The 25826-nt window shown below is 36.6% G+C and overlaps 2 protein-coding genes and 1 long non-coding RNA gene across 3 annotated transcripts in view; 1 reads left to right on the forward strand and 2 right to left on the reverse strand.

Moving 5' to 3' along the window:
* Nucleotides 1-9270: 9270 nt before the first annotated feature.
* Nucleotides 9271-25826, reverse strand: part of LOC103519492 (putative uncharacterized protein DDB_G0268590) — a 58435-nt gene continuing 41879 nt past the window's right edge. The window contains exons 6-10 of the mRNA XM_026831046.1: nucleotides 25002-25082; nucleotides 12668-13286; nucleotides 12305-12569; nucleotides 11605-11668; nucleotides 9271-10110 (exon numbers count right to left, since the gene is read on the reverse strand). Coding sequence (XP_026686847.1) covers nucleotides 9271-10110; nucleotides 11605-11668; nucleotides 12305-12569; nucleotides 12668-13286; nucleotides 25002-25082 — 1869 coding nt within the window. The remainder of the gene's footprint in view (nucleotides 10111-11604; nucleotides 11669-12304; nucleotides 12570-12667; nucleotides 13287-25001; nucleotides 25083-25826) is intronic.
* LOC113471674 lies at nucleotides 15966-17304 on the forward strand. The gene is made up of 2 exons (XR_003394284.1): nucleotides 15966-16873; nucleotides 17140-17304. It is a non-coding gene; the product is annotated as an uncharacterized LOC113471674 (long non-coding RNA).
* On the reverse strand, nucleotides 17143-22242 carry LOC113471668. Its single transcript, XM_026831000.1, has 2 exons — nucleotides 22075-22242; nucleotides 17143-18514 (listed from the first exon to the last, which is right to left on the reverse strand). The coding sequence occupies exons 1-2, from the start codon at nucleotides 22226-22228 to the stop codon at nucleotides 17556-17558; spliced, it is 1113 nt and encodes a 370-aa protein (XP_026686801.1). The 5' UTR covers nucleotides 22229-22242; the 3' UTR covers nucleotides 17143-17555.

Below are 25826 nucleotides of genomic sequence, written 5' to 3' on the forward strand. Positions count from 1 at the left end.
AGTTGGCACGATTGGCAAAAATACGTTGATGATTCTCGTCTTATGCCCACCACTCAGACCTAAACAGACAGGCCCAGATCTCATAGACCGCGATCTGTGAGACCTGGGTACGTCATGCAGAGGGTCTGTGAGTGTGAGTTGCCGATATTAAAGATGTGCTTGACACCAGCAGAGGTATTAATATAAGTAGATCAAGAGTAGATAATAATTAATTTATCCACATAATAATTTGTGTCTATCTGTATCTCTTTATTAATAGGTAATGTTGAGTCGTATTACTGTAGCGTGCAGTTTGCCATCTTGTGGAAATTGTCTTCAATCAATGTAGTTGATACCATGCAGCTTTCCAGCCACTCAATTTATTCAGTCATGAAACAGTAAGCCCAACATAAAAACTTGGCGTCAAGGATGGAAAATTAATATTACAATCGTGGATTTTTGTTTCAATGAATGAACATAGCTTAAGTTTGTTCGTTTATTTTTTGGCAATAAAGCCCTTCTTGTTTTGAATCTCTGCTTAAAATCTGAATTTGATTGACAATTCTCTTTTCATTCCAGTTTGCTCATTGTACTCAATGGCATCTGAGCACTTGGTCTAGACTCGATAGAGTGATAGAGCTTCCACAGGATCACGTTTGTTGGATGATGTTGGGTCCACATTCCTGACGACTGCACAAGGAGCAGATTAGCTGCAATCCACCCTAAAGTTAATAAAAACTGAATATTTCTCAATTTATCTCCATCTAATAGGTCTGTATTTGTATGAACAGACTGGTGATGCGTTATTTTAGCTATACTTATTTTTACACTAGATATTCTTCCCGTTAAGTGTTTTAACAACTAGATAATTCTTGTACACAGTTAGAGAACGTATAATCAGCGGATATAAAAATACCAATGTCTATTCATAATCATGCTGATACACTGTGTTAACAACTAAGTACCTAGATAATTCTTGTACACAGTTAGAGAACGTATAATCAGCGGATATAAAAATACCAATGTCTATTCATAATCATGCTGATACACTGTTATAGCAAGAAGATAAAATACCAACAAATACGTTCTGTATAATATTGGACCAATTGCAAGCTGTGTAGTGGGAAAAAAAGGACGCCACTCGGTTTGATTTACGAGCTAGAAACTTCAGATACGTTCTGTATAATATTGGACCAATTGCAAGCTGTGTAGTGGGAAAAAAAGGACGCCACTCGGTTTGATTTACGAGCGATACGTTCTGTATAATATTGGACCAATTGCAAGCTGTGTAGTGGGAAAAAAAGGACGCCACTCGGTTTGATTTACGAGCTAGAAACTTCACGGCGAGCTCCCCTTGAATACGTGGCCTCCATTATGTTGAGCAACTTGGCAACGTTGCATTTAGCCCTTCTCTAAACTCACAGACCCTAAAAATAAATTAGACCATCATCTGGTTGAGAGCTCGAAGCTCGTTTACCCCTCACTCCGTTGTTCTCAAACAAAAAGGGTCAGGTTTTACGAGGTGGAATAGGAGAAAGCGAGGCGAAATCGACCACACTCCTTGTCGTTGGAAAAAAGTGAATGTTTAGTGAACATTTTGTTGTTGTCATTTGGACGTTTCGTATGTAACTTGAATTTCAATCCTGTATTGTGAATCAGTATGAAATGGAATAGGAGAATGCGAGGCGAAATCGACCACACTCCTTGTCGTTAGAAAAAGGTGAATGTTTAGTGAACATTTTGTTGTTGTCATTTGGACGTTTCGTATGTAACTTGAATTTCAATCCTGTATTGTGAATCAGTATGAAATGGACTTATGTGCTTCAGCAATTTCAGCATATCATATAATACAAGTGGCACACTCTAGCTTTCTGTATAAATCAGATCGAAAGAAGTTTTTGTTACAACTTAACAATCCAGATACCTAGCTGGATAGCTCCAAGTTCCCCTACTTCATAAACAATTCTACAGGACTGTGGTTTTTATTTCAATGTTCAATTCTTCTTTCTCTGTACTTCAGCATATCATATAATACAAGTGGCACACTCTAGCTTTTTGTATAAATTAGATCGAAAGAAGTTTTTGTTACAACTTAACAATCCAGATAGCTGGATAGCTCCAAGTTCCCCTACTTCATAAACAATTCTACAGGACTGTGGTTTTTATTTCAATGTTCAATTCTTCTTTCTCCTCTTTTTCTTCTGCTTCGGTCTTGCTTCTTCTTTCTCTGCCTGTTCTTCATTTTATTATTAGAATACATTTTTTACCTCTAATATATTTTATTATATTCTATGGATTTAAACATGTTCTTTATCATATAATACAAGTGGCACACTCTAGCTTTCTGTATAAATCATCGAAAGAAGTTTTTGTTACAACTTAACAATCCAGATAGCTGGATAGCTTCAAGTTCCCCTACTTCATAAACAATTCTACAAGACTGTGGTTTTTATTTCAATGTTCAATTCTTCTTTCTCCTCTTCTTCTTCTGCTTCGGTCTTGCTTCTTCTTATTCTCTGCCTGTTCTTCATTTTATTATTAGAATACATTTTTTACCTCTAATATATTTTATTATATTCTATGGATTTAAACATGTTCTTATAACAATAATGGTCTTTGGAGTCCTAAATGGAGGAACACAAGATGAGTCCGAGAATCCTAATTCATCCGATTTGGGTCCCAACTCAAAAAAAGGCCATCCGAGTTGCGTCCCCGGTACCTGAGATTGAACCTATATACTTGAGACCATAAAGTAAATAAACAAGTATATAACGAAAAGGGTGACCAAAAATAACTGTACCTATACAGTATGCTATAACTTCTGTATTCTATCTTATATTATAAAAACATAGGCCTATAGGAACAAACTTTGACCATGAACGCTATTGCTATTATTTTTGTACTTGTCTTTTGTGTTTAACCTAACCCTATAATAACACTGGTCACTGCTCAAATAGTGACAGACATATTTACGATTACCCCGTGGCCATTACTTTTTTTCTGCTCCTAGCTCTTTTGTCGATGCTTGAATAGAAACCTCTCAACATCACCGTGAGTACCGTGACGAGAAATCTAGCTCGTGTTATTTCGGCAATCGGCGTAGTGCTAGTGCCAGCGTATAGGTTATGTAAGAATCAGAAAACAATAGGAATATGCTTGAGGGACTTTTGACGTTGACACGATGAAATTATTGTATAGCTACCCACTAGACAATTTGTCCGGACTACACTTTATTATAGCGTACCTATACACATACACAGGTTAAGTATATTGGAATTCTTTAAATAATGGTCACGTATGAAAATTTTTGCCAACCCAACTCAAGTTCATATACGTATCACCGTGCCACTACAAGTAGAACTTTGGTTAGGTAAGCCGTTGAGACTTTTGTCAAAGTCGAAACAACCCGATCAGAAAGCTTAGGTATAAGCTTTCGACAACGGAGATTCAAGTTTTGTGACAACCAATACACGAGGTAGAGTAATCACGCATTTTGCCCGAGTTCCATGTAAATATCACTATATTGTGTAACCATTTTAATTATAATATAGGTAAGTTGTAATGTCAACATTTTACGAAATGTGAAGTACGAGATTGCACACTTGTAACTGATGTCAGAAACGCAACCCTGTATTTGTAAATCAGATCACGTATCTGATTGTATTCGATAAAGTACGAAATTACGAATGCTTCTATTAAAGGTAAACACTTGTCAATCGACTTTGTCGACGTATTAGTCAATGTCGGTTGACATCTATCAACGTAATATGACCAGTATCAACAGTCGACTCCGTTGACTGCTGACAGTACCTTTGTACGTGTTTCAGGAGATGTCGATTGACCATCACAGTCACATTTTTTAACAGACGCGAGGACGCGACGGTAACTGCATACTATGAAGTTAAATTATACACTAATCACTCTAATTTGAGTAGGTACCTATACCTATTACTGAAAACTGACTTCTATAAGGGCAGTGACAGTGCTATCTCATACATAGAGAATCTCGATATCCGACTCTGATTTACTGCTCTTTTGTTCTTTTCAATACTGTTTTTCTTTTTCCATTGTTCATGTTCAACTTTCTTATATGATGTTAAAATATATGTATATACGTTCATACGATTAATAATACTGAAAGCTGAAAGAATTTTTCCCACTAGTCTTAAGTAACATAAAGGAGGCTCCCTATCAATTGACTGAGAGGATAAGTTTAATCATGCTACCAGGCTGGTACTACCAGCACACTTCTCCTCGTCATAATGAATGATCACCAATATGTAAAGATCGTGCCATGCTAATAATAAAATTGATGAGATGACCTTCATCTATCAAGCAATGTCTGGAAAAGAGACTCTAAAATACAGCGGGGACTAAATTCTCTTCAAGTTGGAGATCTATCACGACCGAAATTCAAAAAAATCAAATGAAATAAGAAAAACTGAACAGAAACCGGTTCTGAAGCTGGAACCCATCTGCTGTACATCACACCTTTCGTACAGTGCTGCCCTCAAAACCATTTAGCGGAATAAATTGGAAGCAGGAGAAAAACTGAAGGTTTGTTCTCATCGAAGCCTACGATAATACGATTGAAACAAGAATCATATAGTGTTAGGTATTGGGTTGGGTTTTTTTATTTTCAAAGAATTTTCTTTGTACCTACCTACTAGTAAGACGAAAAATCAAGTTGACTTGGTTTTTGTACTTCTAAAAACACCCAATTATTTGCCTCTAAACAAACCTTGAGTTTACTTTCGTTCATGAAGATAGGTGTGGGTATTTCATTTGCAAAATGTAGGTGCCTAGTAATTTGATTGCTATAATAACCCAGGGCAAAACCACCTACCTAGAATTGTGGTTAAATTAATTACGGAAGAAGAAGTTTCTCCAATTGATTGCTATAATAACCCAGGGCAAAACCACCTACCTAGAATTGTGGTTAAATTAATTACGGAAGAAGAAGTTTCTCCAATACCTTATCCATTTGAATATGGCAGCAAGGAGTCATCGACCCAAAATGAAAGAACCAATCAGAATGCGAGAACTCCTTGCATGAAGTTTCTCCAATCAATTTCTTTCTAAATAGATTTCAGACTTATTGGTGTAACCTCTCCGGAGTGAAATTTTATTTTGGAGTTGGCACGATTGGCAAAAAACGTTGATGATTCCCGTCTTATGCTCACCACTCAGACCTAAACAGACAGGCCCAGATCTCATAGACCGCGATCTGTCAGACCTAGGTCCGTCATGCAGAGGGTCTGAGCGTGAGTTGCCGATATTAAAGATGTCCTTGACACCAGCAGAGGTATTAATAGATCAAGACATCAAGAGTAGATAATAATTAATTTATCCACCTAATAATTTGTGTCTATCTAGTATCTCTTTATTAATAGGTAATGTTGAGTCGTATTATTATTATTATTTTTTTTTTTTTTTAAAGATGAGTGTTTCACCGCCGTTTTTATTTCGTAGCGATGAAACAACTGCTACATTGGACGCTTGTGGTCTGTGTCGAAGACTGCCCATCCCATATTGTAGCGTGTAGTTTGCCATCTTGTGGAAATTGTCTTCAATCAATGTAGTTGATACCAGCTTTCCAGCCACTCAATTTATTCAGTCATGAAACAGTAAGCCCAACATAAAAACTTGGCGTCAAGGATGGAAAATTAATATTACATAACAAAAACATGCTTTATGAACAAAATATTCGAATTAATGATGAAAAGGAAAAGTGTCTCTCAGTTGGGAGCAGTATAGCTAGAGGGGACAATCAATAATAATTAGGACATATTGTAGAGAGCCGGTACAGTAGACCTAGGATACTTGAAAAAATATATGGAACTGTCGGAGGTCATATCGTCTCGAAACAAAGGATATCTTATCATCCCGAAATCGAAGAGAGAAGAACAGGATAGGAGAAAGCCAGCCGTTCCGAGAACGAACCTTATCCGTTCAGGATAAAATCCGCTCCGGGTAGGTTCAATACCCGCAGCCTAGCGCTTACAAGGCAGACGCGCGACCAACCAAGTTAATAACTAGGCTGCCTAGGACTTGTTCTATATTATTAGGAGTTGTAACTACAGTAGACCTAGGATACTTGAAAAAATATATGGAACTGTCGGAGGTCATAATATCGTCTCGAAACAAAGGATATCTCATCATCCCGAAATCGAAGAGAGAAGAACAGGATAGGAGAAAGCCAGCCGTTCCGAGAACGAACCTTATCCGTTCAGGATAAAATCCGCTCCGGGTGGGAATTGAACCCGCAGCCTAGCGCTTACAAGGCAGACGCGCGACCAACCAAGTTAATAACTAGGCTGCCTAGGACTTGTTCTATATTATTAGCAGTTGAATGTAGAGCTCATTCAAAAAAGTACCTTAACGAAGCCCTTAAAGGCTCAATAGGGACCAAATCAGCCAAGAATTGGAAGTTGAAAGGCACCCAACTTCTGATTTTTCGGATTCTTCGGAATTTCCCGGAAAACCACCCAGAATCACTCCGCACTTCCGCCACTGATTTCGTCCTAATGCCCGGAGACCAAAATATGTCTGCATTCAGTATGAAATGGACTTATGTGCTTCAGCATAGGTATCATATAATACAAGTGGCACACTCTAGCTTTCTGTATAATAAATCGAATCGAAAGAAGATTTTGTTACAACTTAACAATCCAGATAGCTCCAAGTTCCCCTACTTCATAAACAATTCTACAGGACTGTGGTTTTTATTTCAATGTTCAATTCTTCTTTCTCCTCTTTTTCTTCTGCTTCGGTCTTGCTTCTTCTTATTCTCTGCCTGTTCTTCATTTTATTATTAGAATACATTTTTTACCTCTAATATATTTTATTATATTCTATGGATTTAAACATGTTCTTATAACAATAATGGTCTTTGGAGTCCTAAATGGAGGAACACAAGATGAGTCCGAGAATCCTAATTCATCCGATTTGGGTCCCAACTCAAAAAAAGGCCATCCGAGTTGCGTCCCCGGTACCTGAGATTGAACCTATATACTTGAGACCATAAAGTAAATAAACAAGTATATAACGAAAAGGGTGACCAAAAATAACTGTACCTATACAGTATGCTATAACTTCTGTATTCTATCTTATATTATAAAAACATAGGCCTATAGGAACAAACTTTGACCATGAACGCTATTGCTATTATTTTTGTACTTGTCTTTTGTGTTTAACCTAACCCTATAATAACACTGGTCACTGCTCAAATAGTGAAAGCTCCTTTTTGCGTTTAACCCAACCCTATAATAACATTGGTCACTGCTTCAATTGTGAAAGCTCCTTTTTGCATTTATCCTAACCCTATAGTAACACTGGTCACTGCTCATTTGTGACAGCTCCTTTTATAGCAACACATTAATATCTGGACGAATAACTGCCTGGGATAGAATGGAATATATATATTCTATTCTATCCACTATCCCAGGCAGTTACCTTGTTTATCCTGCTCGAATGAGACTAAAAAGTCCCTTTACCCCAGCAGTCTAAACAAGGTCTCTTGTATTTTATGGGTCTAACATGGTACAATACATAATTATTAAACAGACCTTGCTTAATTATAAAAAAATGTGGGATATGTAGTGCGGTCATTTTGACACTGTCATTCTTTTTATTATAAAATAATTTTATTATTAATTTAGTAAGTGTGGAATTTGTGAATAGGTAAAATGAGAGAATTGAAAAATAAGTGCGGAGAGGAGAGGAAAAATATGAAATTAATCACAGACCATTAGTCGAAACTCTCGGCTGTCCAAACCTCTCCCCCTTCCACCCTCTCTCAGCTGATGGGGGAGGGGTAATGAAGCCTCCTCCAGTAAATGTACCCTGTATGTCAAAATCACGCCTAATCAATTCACCAGGGAATGGAAGGAGAGGGAGAGAGAGAGGGAGAGAAAGGGTTGAGTGTGTGTTTCACTCTTTGATAAAGAAATGGTGGTGTGTTAAATTAAAGTTACAGAAGAGAGATCGCGTATCCGTAACATATCCGTTACGTATTTGTAAATTGAGAAGCTTTCATCTTTCTCTTCTTGTAGTTTTTGTGATAATCTCTCTCTCTCTCTCTCTCTCTCTCTCTCTCTCTCTCTCTCTCTCATACCCATATCTATTTTCAATAAGTAGGTGTAGGAAATTATTGTTATCAATGACATTGTAATCACGGTGCTACTACAGGCATCTCCACTATTTTTGGTGGATGTGCGCAAATCACGTCTCTAAATAGACGAAAAACTACATTGGCAATCCATCCAAGTAATCACATGTTGCTAGATTTTCCTGGCCCCACTCAGTCTGGTTGGGGTTAATGTAAGGAGGCGGTAACTCGTCACCGAACGGATGGTGAATCCTCCGTCACTAAAAACGTTAGCCGTTATGAAATGACGTTTAACCTCTATCAAACAAAAGCTTTTGTTGGTTGTGATTAAAATATCACGCGAAGGCTATCATTGGTTGATTGGAAGCTCACAGAGTGAGAATCGTGCCATTTTAGGAATTTTTTCTCTGTAAAAACTAAAAAAAATGTGCCCATTAGTTTTTAGTTCTCAATCACAAATTTGGTTCGTCATCTCGTTGACAAATTACAATAGTAGAAATCATCAGACTAAAGACCAAATTGATCAAAAACAGTCATGATATGCACTATAATCTGAGGCGAGACAGGTTTAACTAGATTTACTATAGGTAAACCTATAAACACTTCAAGCAGGAACCTATAATCTATACCAGGTAGAACGAATCCTAGTGATAATGTCCTTCCAACCAGTGGCGTAACTACAGTAGACCTAGGATACTTGAAAAAATATATGGAACTGTCGGAGGTCTTATCGTCTCGAAACAAAGGATATCTTATCATCCCGAAATCGAAGAGAGAAGAACAGGATAGGAGAAAGCCAGCCGTTCCGAGAACGAAGATCCATCCAAGTAATCACATGTTGCTAGATTTTCCTGACCCCACTCAGGCTGGTTGGGGTTAATGTAAGGAGGCGGGTAACTCGTCACCGAACGGATGGTGAATCCTCCGTCACTAAAAACGTTAGCCGTTATGAAATGACGTTTAACCTCTATCAAACAAAAGCTTTTGTTGGTTGTGATTAAAATATCACGCGAAGGATATCAATGGTTGATTGGAAGCTCACAGAGTGAGAATCGTGCCATTAAATTCCTAAACTAGGAATTTTTTCTCTGTAAAAAAAATGTGCCCATTAGTTTTTAGTTCTCCATCACAAATTTGGTCCGTCATCTCGTTGACAAATTACAATAGTAGACATCATCAGACTAAAGACCAAATTGATCAAAAACAGTCATGATATGCACTATAATCTGAGGCGAGACAGGTTTAACTAGATTTACTATATTCTTTGGAGTTGGCATGTTTGAAGATGACATATCAAAATCATAAGGGTCAAAGTCAGGTTTCTTGGAGTTATCGCTTTCAAAAGTCTTTTTTATATCTTTTATTTTCCTATTCAGCGTATTTTTGGATAAGCCATTGGGCATGATTTTAGGTGGCACATTGGTAATCTTAGGAACTACGTTTGTTATCGTATTTGAGATCAGAGGTGTTGATTTTGGAGACTTGGGTGATAAAACGGGCAGGGGTTTTTTGAAAGTGGGATCTGTGCTAATTTGGTTTTCTCTAGGGACACAGTTCCTAGAAACTTGTAACAATGTTTCAGCAGCATGCATTTCCAGCTCTTCTAAAATTCTTGGATTTTCGATATAGTCTTTCATAGCATTTACTTTTTTACCTTCTTGAGGATTGGACTCGGAAGTTTCATTTCCTCCTGTCATGGAGCCACCAACTTTATTCAAGTATTTGGCTGATTTCAAAACTTTTTCGCTCCGGCTCAGAGGTTTACTTGTATTACCTTTTTCGTTTGTTTTATTTACTTTATCACCGTTCTTTGGATCTTCCGTTGAACTTTTTACAGTAGCCGTTTGGTTGATAGGTTGCATATAGTCTTGTCTTGGTTTTGTCACCAACATATTGGATCTGATGAAGATGTTATTTTGTTTAATTGCATTATTATAAGCCGATACAGCCGTTGCTACCTGAGATTGACATTGTGGCGTAGGAGTGGACGGCATAGCAACTGTTGTAAACATGACTGGTGTCTGAGAAGGAACAGGTCGGGTGATAGTTGGAGACGACAAAATCAAATGTGAAGCTGTTTGCGTAGAACATAAATTGGATCTAATAGGCAGATTCGACCTGATGGTCAAGTGGGTAGGCCTTGTCATTGTTGTTGGTAACTATTGCTATTATTTTTGTACTTGTCTTTTGTGTTTAACCTAACCCTATAATAACACTGGTCACTGCTCAAACGCTATTGATATTATTTTTGTACTTGTCTTTTGTGTTTAACCTAACCCTATAATAACACTGGTCACTGCTCAAATAGTGAAAGCTCCTTTTTGCGTTTAACCCAACCCTATAATAACATTGGTCACTGCTTCAATTGTGAAAGCTCCTTTTTGCATTTATCCTAACCCTATAGTAACACTGGTCACTGCTCATTTGTGACAGCTCCTTTTATAGCAACACATTAATATCTGGACGAATAACTGCCTGGGATAGAATAGAATATATATATTCTATTCTATCCACTATCCCAGGCAGTTACCTTGTTTATCCTGCTCGAATGAGACTAAAAAGTCCCTTTACCCCAGCAGTCTAAACAAGGTCTCTTGTATTTTATGGGTCTAACATGGTACAATACATAATTATTACAACAGACCTTGCTTAATTATATGTATATATATATATATAGTTTTATCCACCCATAATTTGTTGATCTGAAGTGTATGAAAACCAACTTCTATGTTGATCATTTTAAATTTGGTAACACAGTTTTGTGTGGATGCATAACTTTTCTTGTCAAATGAAATTTGCTACCCAAACTAAATGTTTGTTCGCATTTGTAAACCATCGATTAAAAGCTTATTTTATAGACTGCGTTATAGGTAAATTATTGTAAATTCAAAGACCAAGGAATTTTTAGTTTTTAGGGATACATAATTTTTATTAGGTAACCGTACATATAGCGTTATAGGTAAATTATTGTAAATTCAAAGACCAAGGAATTTTTAGTTTTTAGGGATACATAATTTTTATTAGGTAACCGTACATATCAAATCGAACCCAAAGCATATTAAAATTCCATGCATTTAATTACTTGCCCTACACTAGAGGCCCGGCACACTTGTTCATTTTGAGCCAATAATGAATCTACAATATTCCAAGCATTGTTTTTGAACAAATAACAACAAAAACATGCTTTATGAACAAAATATTCGAATGAATGATGAAAAGGAAAAGTGTCTCTCAGTTGGGAGCAGTATAGCTAGAGGGGACAATCAATAATAATTAGGACATATTTGTAGAGAGCCCCGAGGAGAAACATCAAAATGCTCTTTCAACGGAAGTAAGGGAGGCGGTGATCAAACAACTGAAGCATGTCAGCTACTGTTTTATCCAGCTGGGTTTTATTTTCAGATCATTCAGTACATTTTTGACCGTATACCTCTCATTGAGATAGGTGTATTTCCTTTTGTGAAAAAATTAGGTAGGTACACCACTTAGCCAATTACATCGAAAGAAACACTTACCCTATTCCAGGGATAGATGTAGGCGACATCCATGAGGGAATAGTAATCCGGCAGAGATTCCCGTCTGTAGATGAGTTCCACCGAGTTGAATGTAGAGCTCATTCAAAAAAGGACCTTAACGAAGCCCTTAAAGACTCAATAGGGACCAAATCAACCAAGAATTTATTGGAAGTTGAAAGGCACCCAACTTCTGATTTTTCGGAATTTCCCGGAAAACCACCCGGAATTACTCCGCACTTCCGCCACTGATTTCGTCCTAATGCCCGGAGACCAAAATATGTCTGCAGCGGATATACTCCACAGCGTCGCGCATAGTAAATGACGGAGCTGCTATCTGATGTCTGATGACCATACTGATATCTTCCTCAGTGTAGATACCACGTCAAGGACACTGGCTGTATACATTCTGCCTATATTCTATTCACTGCCTGTATTCTATCTTGAGAGACATGACCGGTTTCTGAGGGTTCCCAATACAGGGTAACCCCGCGTTAGATTCCTAGTGCTTCGTTTATGCTTTATGTGCTTGAATTAACCAGGTCGAATGATTAATCGAGAAAAGGAGGATTATTCTTTTTGTGGGTTGGTACTACTTGTATAAATTCTGAGGAGTTTTTTACTTTCTATTACTACAGTATAGCGGAGCTATACTAGTAATGAAAGTATTGCAATCGGTCCAAGTCTTGGTTTCGTTACCAACATATTGGATCTGATGAAGATGTTGTTTTGTTTAATTGCATTATTATAAGCCGATACAGCCGTTGCTACCTGAGATTGACATTGAGGCGTAGGAGTAGACGGCATAGCAACTGTTGTAAACATGACTGGTGTCTGAGAAGGAACAGGTCTGGTGATAGTTGGAGACGACAAAATCAAATGCGAAGCTGTTTGCGTAGAACATAAATTGGATCTAATAGGCAGATTCGACCTGATGGTCAAGTGGGTAGGCCTTGTCATTGTTGTTGGTATAGTGCTTCGTTTATGCTTTATGTGCTTGGATTAACCAGGTCGAATGATTAATCGAGAAAAGGAGGATTATACTTTTTGTGGGTTGGTGTTGTTGGTACTGATATAACTTGTGACTTAGGTACCGTGAAGGAACTTGAAGATGGACTAGGTTTTGGAAGAATTCGAACACAGTTGGACACTGGTCTACTAGGTGAGGGTGAGGGAGATGGTGTTGGTGCTGGTTTTGCTGCGATAGGAATGGTAGTTAACATTCCAATATCTTTGAGACTAGATGAGCTGGGCGTTTTGAAAGACTGAGGAGCGGGTGTTCCTTTGTTTTCATCTCGGACCATGGTTGATATATTGTCTGTTAACTTTTGTAAAGCTTCAATCTTGTTTGTTTCGTTACTAACTTCAGCTTTGTTCTCTTTACCACAGAACTTGACGGGTGACTCTTTTTCCGTTTTTATAACAGGAGCGTTTAATGGTTTCATCACATTTGAATCTTCTTCAGTCTTGATGGTTATTTTATTTTCCACTTTGTTTTCCTTATTTTTCTCGTCAGCCATTTCTGTAACTGGTTTTGGACATTCCACTTTTACAGGCGGTTTCTCTTCCTTCTCAACGTTCTCAGTCTTGAGTTTCAAGTCTTTCAAAACGGACAGTTTAGGTTGGGAGGTATTGGACTTGACAGAGCTAACGTATATCCGGAAGAAGAACTGCATGGGTTCATTCTGAAACAAATCAATACAGAACATTTGTAACATTAGATAATGCTCCTAACTCAAATCTATGTCTATTGTCTACGTATGAATTTCAACTTTGTTTTTCAAAGCAGTGTAGTACCTATATGTAGAGAGTTAGGTACATGATTTATTTACACACATATGTAAGCTGTTCCCTAATACATATAATAAAACTAATTTTTTAATGAGGCTTTTACCCTCCATTCGGTGACAAGCCCTGGTTTGGCCAAGAAAACCCAGCAGCACGCGATCACCCAGATGGTCACTGATCCGGAAAATAACCACGCGCGAGGTTGGTTAACACGACTGAACGTGCTATTACTACGAACTAGATTAAAATAATATTTGACAGAATGCACACCGGCCATAATCATTTCATAAAAGGTGTATTTTTCAGCCCAAAGGATTCGTGAAAAGCGATCGTAAAATACGAGAAGGATACCAGAAACAGTATCGGCCTATCGAGCATTCCTTCAAAGACCGTATTTCTCGTCTATAATGATTCCAAGTTGAGGAATCGTTTTGAATTGTGACGGGAACCTTTCTTGTTCAGCCACAATGTAAGTCCAATTTATTTTAAACCCACCCCATATTTCTCTCAGTTTATCATAAAAATAAAACTAATTTGCACCGAAGAATCTATGAATCTCATGGACTTTCTAAAAGACAAACGAACATCTCACATTAACCTTTGTGTTACGTTCATTTCTTGGGTACGTTCGTTGCGTTCGGGTCAAAAATGACCCAGGCTAATTTGATCGTATTTTTATCAAGTTTATCATAATGAGTAAAGGTTTTTTATATAATATTTGAATTCATTGATCTCTTCACTTTAATATGGTGCTATTTTAACAAAATAATTATCACATTAACCTTTGTGTATAATTCTATTTTTACATGCATTTTCCCATATGGGTCAAAAATGACCCGAACGCAACGAACGTACACAGGTAGATTATCTCGGGTCCTATGCATCGCAGAAACTTCATCATTTTTGATATGTTACAAAATACCCTAAATTAGTAAAAGTCACCAAATCGCAATATCCTACAGCATTATACCTACTACTTCAAAACCAGAGCCCTTCAAAGTTGCAAACGGGTCACTTTTGACCCGAACATCACATAAAGGTTAACAAAACATAGATTGAGTATGGAATAGAATCTACCCATCGTCCAGGAGATTAAAACTACTATGGTACGTAACACTTCACAAAAAAGATTGCTTGTATCTCGATATACTTTCACCAAACTTTAGGATATCTGATTACAAACAGGTAATTTCTAATCTTATATTATAAGAACGAGATCCATTCACATTTCACACACTGATCGCTCTATCTCTAGAACCACAACACCTAGTGTATTCTATCTTGAGAGACATGACCGGTTTCTGAGGGTTCCGAATACAGGGTAACCCCGCGTTAGATTCCTAGTGCTTCGTTTATGCTTTATGTGCTTGGATTAACCAGGTCGAATGATTAATCGAGAAAAGGAGGATTATACTTTTTGTGGGTTGGTACTACTTGTATAACTTCTGAGGAGTTTTTTACTTTCTATTACTACAGTATAGCGAGCCGCCTTGGGACATTGAAAAATTTTCACATTTTTTTTTTCTTTCTTTTTTTCAAATGTAATAGAAAGTCGTGTGATGTTTACACCAGATTTTTTAATGAGGCTTTTACCCTCCATTCGGTGACAGGCCCTAATTTGGCCAGGAAAACCCAGCAGCACGCGATCACCCAGATGGTCACTGATCCGGATAATAACCACGCGCGAGGTTGGTTAACACGACTGAACGTGCTATTACTACGGACTAGATTAAAATAATATTTGACAGAATGCACACCGGCCATAATCATTTCATAAAAGGTGTATTTTTCAGCCCAAAGGATTCGTGAAAAGCGATCGTAAAATACGAGGATACCAGAAACAGTATCGGCCTATCGAGCCTTCCTTCAAAGACCGTATTTCTCGTCTATGATTCCAAGTTGAGGAATTGTTTTGAAATTGTGACGGGACCCTTTCTTGTTCAGCCACAATGTAAGTCCAATTTATTTTAAACCCACCCCATATTTCTCTCAGTTTATCATAAAATATTATGTATCGAGCATTCCTTCAAAGACCGTATTTCTTGTCTATGATTCCAAGTTGAGGAATTGTTTTGAAATTGTGACGGGAACCTTTCTTGTTCAGCCACAATGTAAGTCCAATTTATTTTAAACCCACCCCATATTTCTCTCAGTTTATCATAAAATATTATGTTTCATGAGGACCATTATCATCAATATTAATTTATGTCTACATGTATAGATAGATATATTACATACATATATGTAGTTGTCATAGATATAGTTGATATCGTATAGATATAGGATGAAGGAGCGGTGCTCATCTTGTGATTGGCTGTGGCATTTGAACATCCTTTTTACACTTGATCCCCACATACAACACAGTTCAGTAAGAAACTAACAGTCCTCTCAGTATGTTTAGTATGTGCAGCAGGAGGAAGTGCGGTAAATTGAACAACAAGCGTTTGGAATTCATATTATTCAAGTGAAATACTTGTGCTCTTTTTGATGCAGGCCTCACGTCGCTGCGCTGATAACAATTTAACAGCTAAGGTCTTTAGACGGGTCTTTACATTCAATTCGGCGGCAAGCTACTCGCTACCCACCTAACTCACATTGACCTCGCCCAACCTGAGTGAGGTCGCGAAAAGCCAGCAGCACGCTATTACCTAGGTACTGTATACTTATTCTAGCAAATGAACAAGTGCCGTTTTAAAATTATAAAAATGAATGATTATTTTTATTTTATAATTAGTTATTCACAAGTTATACAAGGTTATTACACTTTTACATAATTTATACAACATTTAAGGTACATATTGGATACAATAGATGCCTACAAAGAATTTGTACAAGAATACAAAACAAACAAAAGTAATTACAAAAGAATTCAACAAACATAAATTCGGAATCGAAACCTGGTTTAAGCGACAATATTGTAATATCTCTATGGATAAGATCTTTATCTACTTGTACATACATTTAATTATAAGAGAGTAGTCATGAAGTCAATGATACATAGGTCTGTACATATAGAACCTACATAATTATTATGTACGTCAGTAATAATATCAAAGATCGCCTTATCAGGTTTTGCAGTGCACAATAAAATTAGAACAATATGAAATTAATTAACTGAATACGTTACATAAACACATACATATGTTAGTGATTGTACTTTGTCAGCTCATAATGACAAAGAAATAAGTACACATGAGCTATGACAAAGAATGTGTATAAGTACAAATATAACCAGGCTCAGAATGTATGCAATATGCATGATCATTGATCAACATAACTGAGAACTTGATATTAAAAACTGGACATTAATTTCTCGAAAATTAAAAGAATATTGGATAATGAGGAGAAAGTAATACGTACAGTTAAAATTACAATGAAAATACCTACTAGAAAATACAACATACAAAAGAATTAGATATAACGAAAAAGAATAGGAATGTATAAGAAGGCACATGGATTTTGAAGAAAAGAACGAAGGGGGGAGGTGATATCTGATGTAGATAACCAGACTTAAGTTAATCATTTAATTTATAACTGCCCAAAAGAGTTTAAGTACTAATTTAATTTTATGAACCTACTCTAGCCAGCTTAGGTGTTAGATTAGATCATCTAAGAGTTAATCATACTCTGGATTAGCTGATTCTTAATGTAACGCAGTTTTGTGTGGATGCATAACTTTTCTTGTCAAATGAAATTTGCTACCCAAACTAAATGTTTGTTCGCATTTGTAAACCATCGATTAGGGGGGAGGTAGACGGTGAAACGAGAGGAAAAGATGAAACAATGAGAGATGAAGAAATCTTTCAGAGCATAGCTTAGCAATATTAAAAATGTGCTCGTTACTTTTGTTTCATTATCACAAACATAAAAAAGCAAGAGATAGAAAAAAGCTCCTGTATATAGTATTTGTAAAAAAAACCGGAACATCAAAAAGAAAGAAACATTTTGTGGTTATTTTAAAATTAAAAAGCTTATAAGTTGTACCTACGTAACCAACCTACTCTACAATGTTTCCTCAACGTTAAATTTACTCTTCCGCAAAGTGAAATGAAATTTAACACTAAAATCTAAAAAGAAAAAAAAAAAGAAAAAAAAAGAGAGAGAGAGAGAGAGAGAGAGATTCAAGAAAGACACGAAAATCTACATAACAAGGTGAAACAAGTCCATCACGTTTTGGACAGAGACTCCGGGGATGGCGTAGGCACATTGTTGAACATGAGTGGATGTGGTGGTATGCTTCCAACTGACATGGCTTTGTACCAGTCCTGTAGGTGATTGTTGTTGTTCACAACTAGAGATCGGTTTTGCAGAAATTTGAAGTACTCTGGTCTAACCAAGTCAGGAATACTGCGAAATTCACTACCATTGGGAGACGATTTCTTAGGTGGAGAAGTTTTAGCGTCAGATTTCGGTGATTTGGATTGAACCAAAGTTGGTGACGAACGAGGAGGAGGGGCTGAATTTTTCGGAGAGTTAGGGGCTGAGTTTGGTTTATTATCTCCTTGAGGAGATTTACTAGATGGTGACAGATCTAGAGCGGTTAGCAGTTCTTGTTTGGGATCATTTTCCAAACTAGATTGTTGGGTTTTAATATTCAAAGTTTTGGTAACTGGTGTTTTGGGAAAAGGAGCTGCATTTATCTCTATAAGCTTTGGTAGAGTTTTGGTTGTTTTCGGCTGTCCATTCAATATAGCATTATCGGATTTCTTCTCAGAGGGCGGACTAGTTTTTACAACTTTTTCATTGGCTTTCTTATCTTTCAGCATTTCCGAAATGTGCTCAACACTCTTTCCGTTTGGTTTGAAACAAATTTTCTTGTTAATATTACTACCTTGATCATTTATTTCGATCTTCCTTTTTAACAAATCTTTCCCATCTTTTTTAGTTTCTTCTGGAGTCATACTCATCAACTGTATGGAAACATCAGGCTCCTCAACTTTTCTCTTTTTGTTTTCTAAATGTCTATCATGTGTCATGAGTGAAACACTTAGCATACCATCTTCAGTCTCAATACATCGCTCTGTCTCCGAAAAACTCCTTTTGAGATCCTGCTTATCATTTCTTTTATTACTAAGGAAAGGAGTCGGTAAACCATTCGACAAAATTACATTTAAAGAGTCTTGTGGTTTTTCTTCACTGGTCTGGAAAATCCTTACTCCCTTCACCTTCGAGGCTTTTCTTTTTTTCAACGAAGAAAAAAAATTCGAAATATAATCCGAAGTTACTACAGAAAGTTTCCCTATTAAGTGCACGATCATGCGAGAGTAAATAATGCACAATGTGTATTTGATCTCCTCCAAGCTCCAAGTTGACCTTTGGGATTCCAGCCCTGATGACCTAGTCAGTAAATTTGACTTGGACTTTGGAACTTGGTGATCAGAAGTTCTCTATCTGTCCTTCTTGCTATGAAATTAAGCATTTACTAACAACTGATTTATTTATCACTTGACTTTTTTATTTAGATTTATTAACTTGAAAATGCTATAAAGCACAAATATGTAGGTATAATAATGTACATAATATATGTTGAACTCGGAACAGATGCTGTGCTCAATATTTGGACAAAAGTTACAAAAACACAACAGGCTGAGCTCGATGTTTTCTCAGCTTCATAAATATTACCTTGGTTGGTCTCCACCCAACTAAAGGATTTGCAAAAGTCGGATAAATGTCGAACCCCAAGCTAAACTCATATAAAGAGTTGCCAGAGTAGTAGCAGACTTTAATCTGCTATACCAGCAGGTACCGATAAAAAGAAGAGATAACTCATATAAATGTAGTATGAAGCACGATAATAACATAGCTACAGCTACTGATAAAATAATACCCGTCTCACTGGTCTGGAAAATCCTTACTCCCTTCACCTTCGAGGCTTTTCTTTTTTTTTCAACGAAGAAAAAAATTCGAAATATAATCCGAAGTTACTACAGAAAGTTTCCCTATTAAGTGCACGATCATGCGAGAGTAAATAATGCACAATGTGTATTTGATCTCCTCCAAGCTCCGAGTTGACCTTTGGGATTCCAGCCCTGATGACCTAGTCAGTAAATTTGACTTGGACTTTGGAACTTGGGGATCAGAAGTTCTCTATCTGTCCTTCTTGCTATGAAATTAAGCAAATACTAACAACTGATTTATTTATCACTTGACAAATATGTAGGTATAATAATGTACATATGTTGAACTCGGAACAGAACAGATGCTGTGCTTAATATTTGGACAAAAGTTACAAAAACACAACAGGCTGAGCTCGATGTTTTCTCAGCTACATAAATATTACCTTGGTTGGTCTCCACCCAACTAAAGGATTTGCAAAAGTCGGATAAATGTCGAACCCCAAGCTAAACTCATATAGAGAGTTGCCAGAGTAGTAGCAGACTTTAATCTGCTATACCAGCAGGTATACCGATAAAAAGAAGAGATAACTCATATAAGTGTAGTATGAAGCACGATAATAACATAGCTACAGCTACTGATAAAATAATACCCGTGCATATTTATAACAATAATCTCCGACTGCAACTTGGCATTCTCGGTGAAATCAGCTCTTTGTAGCACTCGCGCTGAGGCTGGTAATAGTGCTAGTAGCTGCTAACGTGTTATCAGAGTTGAATAGGTTTTTAATTGAATAATTATCTATAAATAATAATTATCTCGCTAATCCTACTTGACAACAAATAAGACTGGAAACTGGAAGCCACTAAGAACTCGTTGCTATCCCGATCACGATCTTCAACAACTGGCTCAGTCTTGAATTGTGGACGTTTCAAGAAATACCAAAACGTAAGATTGATTAATTTAGAACGGCAGTACTTGGCAGTGGTCACTAGCTGCACTATGAGGCACACTTACCAATCTATAAAGTCTATAAGTGTCATTAGAATGAGACGAAGAGAGTAAATAGAGGAATGGAATCTTGGATAAGTTTACTACAAACTACGTTATTGTAAATCAGACTAGGTATTTGCAATAAATCACCATAATATCACCACAAAGTACTATCTTATATTATAAGAACGAGATCCATTCACTCATTCACATTTCACATTTCATAGTTCACACACTGATCGCTCTATCTCTAGAACAAATCTTGGATAAGTTTAGGTACTACAAACTACGTTATTGTAAATCAGACTAGGTATTTGCAATAAATCACCATAATAGCACCACAAAGTACTATTTTGTAATAATAACAAGAATCCATTTTATTTTAAAGCTCAAAATTGGGAGTCGATAAATTAATTAGGCAGTGTTCTGATTTTGAGCAACGAAAGATTCCCAAACCCATGGCTGTAATGTGCCGTGGAATAATGCATATGAGATCAGAAATTTAAGGAATAGTTTGAACAGAGCAAAAAGAGAGCAATAAGAGTTAAATTTCCTGATGTTGATGTGACAAAACCAGTCGATAAAGACAAACCTATCAAAGAACATATTGAAATCAACACGGTGTTCAACAGCTCGAGAAACAACTCAATCCATTGAGTAAACTAATATTCATTAAGTTGTAGTAGAAAAAGCGACAGATAGACATAACTACTAAAACATAAAATAATAAAATACCTACAAGAAATTACTAGGTGTAAGTAAACTAATGAGGAAATATGTGAAGATAAGTTTGATCTCAATCAAGACATTCAAGACCTGTTTGCAAGGATATGCTTGTCCAAAAGACAGATTATTTTTGAATGATTGATGTTAAATATCCATAATATGTATAACTGAGGATCACAATGGACAGCAGATATTAATTGTTTGTCGGACCCTGAGGCTATCAAAATGCAATTTCCTAACACCCTATTCATAGCTGTAACAATAACAATCATCATAGAAACCCTCAATGCATGGTAATAATATGTGATATTATTGGGTGTTTTTTTGAATATCTAAGAAAACACAAAATCCGACAAAATGTTCCATTTGTTTCATTGGAATACATATCTCATGACAGTACCATTCCAGGATAAGTTTGCTTAGAATCTGAGATTGAAGGCAAGAGTAATGATTATTCATCACGATAGATGGAGATCCTCCAGAAAGCATGGTTTTTGATTTGCCTCATGTCTGATGATTCGTCAAAAGGAAGCGTTCCAGGCAGGGTGTTCTGATTTTGAGCAACGAAAGATTCCCAAACCCATTGCTGTAATGTGCCGTAGAATATTGCATAAACGGGGGAAAAAATCTCAGGAATAGTTTGAACAGAGCAAAAAGAGAGCAATAAGAGTTAAATTTCCTGCTGTTAATGTGACAAAACCAGTCGATAAAGACAAACCTATCAAAGAACATATTGAACTCAACACGGTGTTGTGAAGGGGTTCCTAAAATGGGGATTTAAAAGTTGAAGAAACCCTCCTTATTCTGTCATACAAACTTGCGATTTGCTTTATTGAAATTTTGCTGGTCAAATATATCATGCACTTTGATCAAAATATAGTAAAGTAATAGGTAATGGTGTTGTAGACATTTCTACTAATATTATATTGTGGATGTGTCGAAATGAAATCTTATATTATAAGAACAAGATCCATTCACAGTTCACATTTCATAGTTCACACACTGATCGCTCTATCTCGAGAACCCCACAACACCTAGAAATTGAAACTTATATTATAAGAACGAGATCCATTCACTCATTCACATTTCACATTTCATAGTTCACACACTGATCGCTCTATCTCGAGAGTGGTTTTTCAGTGTCACATTTAGCATTCACTATGGGAGTGGTTGCTGAATTTAACTTGGGAGATCCTGTACTTGCATTCCTATCATTCGGTGTACTTGCTTGTAATCTGGAATTTGGTTTATTCGAAGAAGTATTTTTGGAGTAAACAGTTCTCATGGCTGATGCTTTCTTTGGAGGTATGAGACGAAGACGAAGAGACTAGGTATTTGCAATAAATCACTATAATATCACCACAAAGTACTATTTTGTAATAATAACAAGCCTCCATTTTATTTTAAAGTTCAAAATTGGGAGTCGATAAATTAATTAGGCAGGGTGTTCTGATTTTGAGCAACGAAAGATTCCCAAACCCATTGCTGTAATGTGCCGTAGAATATTGCATAAACGGGGGAAAAAACATCAGGAATAGTTTGAACAGAGCAAAAAGAGAGCAATAACACTCGTATTTATGAACAAGAATGATCGTTCTTAGATCAATCTCAAGTCAAAATTGACCAATCAAATGCCTTGAGACTATGCTTAGCACGAACTTGAGAGCCAGCATTTTGTTCATAAATATGGGTGTAAGAGTTAAATTTCCTGCTGTTAATGTGACAAAACCAGTCGATAAAGACAAACCTATCAAAGAACATATTGAACTCAACACGGTGTTCAACAGCTCGAGAAACAACTCAATCCATTGAGTAAACTAATATTCATTAAGTTGTAGTAGAAAAAGCGACAGATAGACATAACTACTAAAACATAAAATAATAAAATACCTACAAGAAATTACTAGGTGTAAGTAAACTAATGAGGAAATATGTGAAGATAAGTTTGATCTCAATCAAGACATTCAAGACCTGTTTGCAAGGATATGCTTGTCCAAAAGACAGATTATTTTTGAATGATTGATGTTAAATATCCATAATATGTATAACTGAGGATCACAATGGACAGCAGATATTAATTGTTTGTCGGACCCTGAGGCTATCAAAATGCAATTTCCTAACACCCTATTCATAGCTGTAACAATAACAATCATCATAGAAACCCTCAATGCATGGTAATAATATGTGATATTATTGGGTGTTTTTTTGAATATCTAAGAAAACACAAAATCCGACAAAATGTTCCATTTGTTTCATTGGAATACATATCTCATGACAGTACCATTCCAGGATAAGTTTGCTTAGAATCTGAGATTGAAGGCAAGAGTAATGATTATTCATCACGATAGATGGAGATCCTCCAGAAAGCATGGTTTTTGATTTGCCTCATGTCTGATGATTCGTCAAAAGGAAGCGTTCCACCCACACCGTACTGAACTCCCATGCTTTGTTAATATTACAATGGAATAAAGTTGATAGTATGCAATAGGACATCAATGAAAAGAAATTACAGTATCTACCAGACAGTCCAGACACACTTGTTCCACCCACACCGTACTGAACTCCCATGCTATGTTAATATATTACAATGGAATAAAGTTGATAGTATGCAATAGGACATCAATGAAAAGAAATTACAGTATCTACCAGACAGTCCAGACACACTAAGTGGTAGTGTGTTTGGCCAAGTTCCAGCCTGAAAGTCCTGAAATACACGGGGTTTTCATTAAATTGTAGAACCGATTTCGCTATTTATTCATTCCTCTAATGACCTAATGCTTCTAGTCTTACAGGACACCCTATAGTCCCTATACGATAGTGTTTACATGAACACATTCTGTCCATAATACTCCACAGAATATAATGAATAAGTTGTAGCACAAAGTAGTTAGCATTGAAAGACCTTGGCACACTTGTTTCCCCACTGGAGGTATCTCTCCTTCAGAGAACATTATTAGAACACACCAATGTTGAATTTCAATGAAAAGTTCCAGTAAAAAAGGAAAGGAAAAAAAAAAAAAAGTTGAACACTAAATTATTTTCCGAATAAATCACCCGGTGAAATAAATTAAGCGGATACCTGCAACGGTGAAGGGGTGACACACTAAGTGGTAGTGCGTTTGGCCAAGTTCCAGCCTGAAAGTCCTGAAATACACGGGGTTTTCATGACATTGTAGAACCGATTTCGCTATTTATTCATTCCTCTAATGTCCTAATGCTTCTAGTCTTACAGGACACCCTATAGTCCCTATAAGATAGTGTTTACATGAACACATTCTGTCCATAATACTCCACGGAATATAATGAATAAGTTGTAGCACAAAGTAGTTAGCATTGAAAGACCTTGGCACACTTGTTTCCCCACTGGAGGTATCTCTCCTTCATCCTTCTATCTGACTCGGGGAAGCATCGCTGTGATTTCTGTTTATATTTAGATGTACGATAATGTTGCTCAGTGTGATAATATTGTCATCAATACGATAATTAATATGCTCATTCTATCCTTTGACTACTGGGGGAGCATCACAGTGATGAACCTTCCCAATTGAAGAAATTAATCGATAAATACTTACTATAACATGGAATTATGTTGCCTTCTAAGCGGTTGCCATTTTGCAAATCACCCTCAGAAAAGACATACACCGGCCATAAATTTCTGTGCCGACCAAAAACAGGACGGTTATGATCTATCTAACACGATAATGTTTCTCAGTGTGATAATATTGTCATCAGTACGATAATTAATATTCTCATTCTATCCTTTGACTACTGGGGGAGCATCACAGTGATGAACCTTCCTTTCGTCCAATTGAAGAAATTAATCGATAAATACTTACTACAGCCGAGGAGAAACATCAAAATGCTCTTTCTACGGAAGTAAGGGAGGCGGTGATCAAACAACTGAAGCATGTCAGCTACTGTTTTATTCAGCAGGGTTTTATTTTCAGATCATTCAGTACATTTTTGAACGTATACCTCTCATTGAGATAGGTGTATTTCCTTTTGTGAAAAAATTAGGTAGGTACCACTTAGCCAATTACATTGAAAGAAATACTTACCCTATTCCAGGGATAGATGTAGGCGACATCCATGAGGGAATAGTAATCCGGCAGAGATTCCCGTCTGTAGATGAGTTCCACCTGAAATCAAACCAAAACAGAACATCTCGTATAAGAAACTGAAGAAACTTCATTTCAATGCAAATCCCCTCGAGGCCAAATCTGAAACAAGTCTCTTGTTATTGCCTACAAATGATTTTGTCATCGGGTAATATGGCTCGAGCAGACAAGCAAGAAATCACTAGGTGGTTTTTTTAGTATTTTATTTATTAGTTTTTTTTTTAATTAAAAGTAATAGGACATAATACTACACAAAATGATTTCATTTTATTTATTTCCTGACTTTTGTTGGAGATCGATAGTTTTCAAAGTAGTGAAGTGATGGATATTTTTTCAGATATTCAAGAAATAACATGAGCCACACAAACTCTGGTTGTCCGAAGAAACTGAAGAGGTAGGTACATAGCGTTGGTATCTCTTATGTTTATCTTTAAGCATAAAATCGGGCTTTTAACTAGCTATTTTAAGCAACAAAAAAAGCTTTCAAATCCGGACTTGAAAAATTTCATTTGCTCTTAATCCACAAGAGTCTTTTAACTAGCTATTTTAAGCAACAAAAAAAGCTTTCAAATCCGGACTTGAAAAATTTCATTTGCTCTTAATCCACAAGAGTCGAAGTACTTTAACTAATAAGAAAAGATACTCATCCTCTGAATGCATTCCAGCGAAATATTAGCGAACGAGGTGGAGGAGGTGTATTAAAAAAATTCGAAAATATTTCCAACCAGTCCGTCCCGACCCCTCTATTTTCTTTTTTCCATAATA

The sequence above is a fragment of the Diaphorina citri genome, unplaced genomic scaffold (genome assembly GCF_000475195.1).
Source record: "Diaphorina citri unplaced genomic scaffold, Diaci psyllid genome assembly version 1.1 scaffold65, whole genome shotgun sequence".
In the NCBI taxonomy this organism is placed as follows: Eukaryota; Metazoa; Arthropoda; class Insecta; order Hemiptera; family Psyllidae; genus Diaphorina; species Diaphorina citri.

Bases quoted from the DNA above. Each gene is read 5' to 3' on its own strand.
- LOC113471668 (XM_026831000.1), bottom strand. From the start codon at position 22,228: ATGAGAACTGTTTACTCCAAAAATACTTCTTCGAATAAACCAAATTCC. The intron at 18,515-22,074 runs CACTCTCGAGAT...GTGAAGAAAAAC, and splicing joins TAAATGTGACACTGAAAAAC to CACAAGACTCTTTAAATGTA.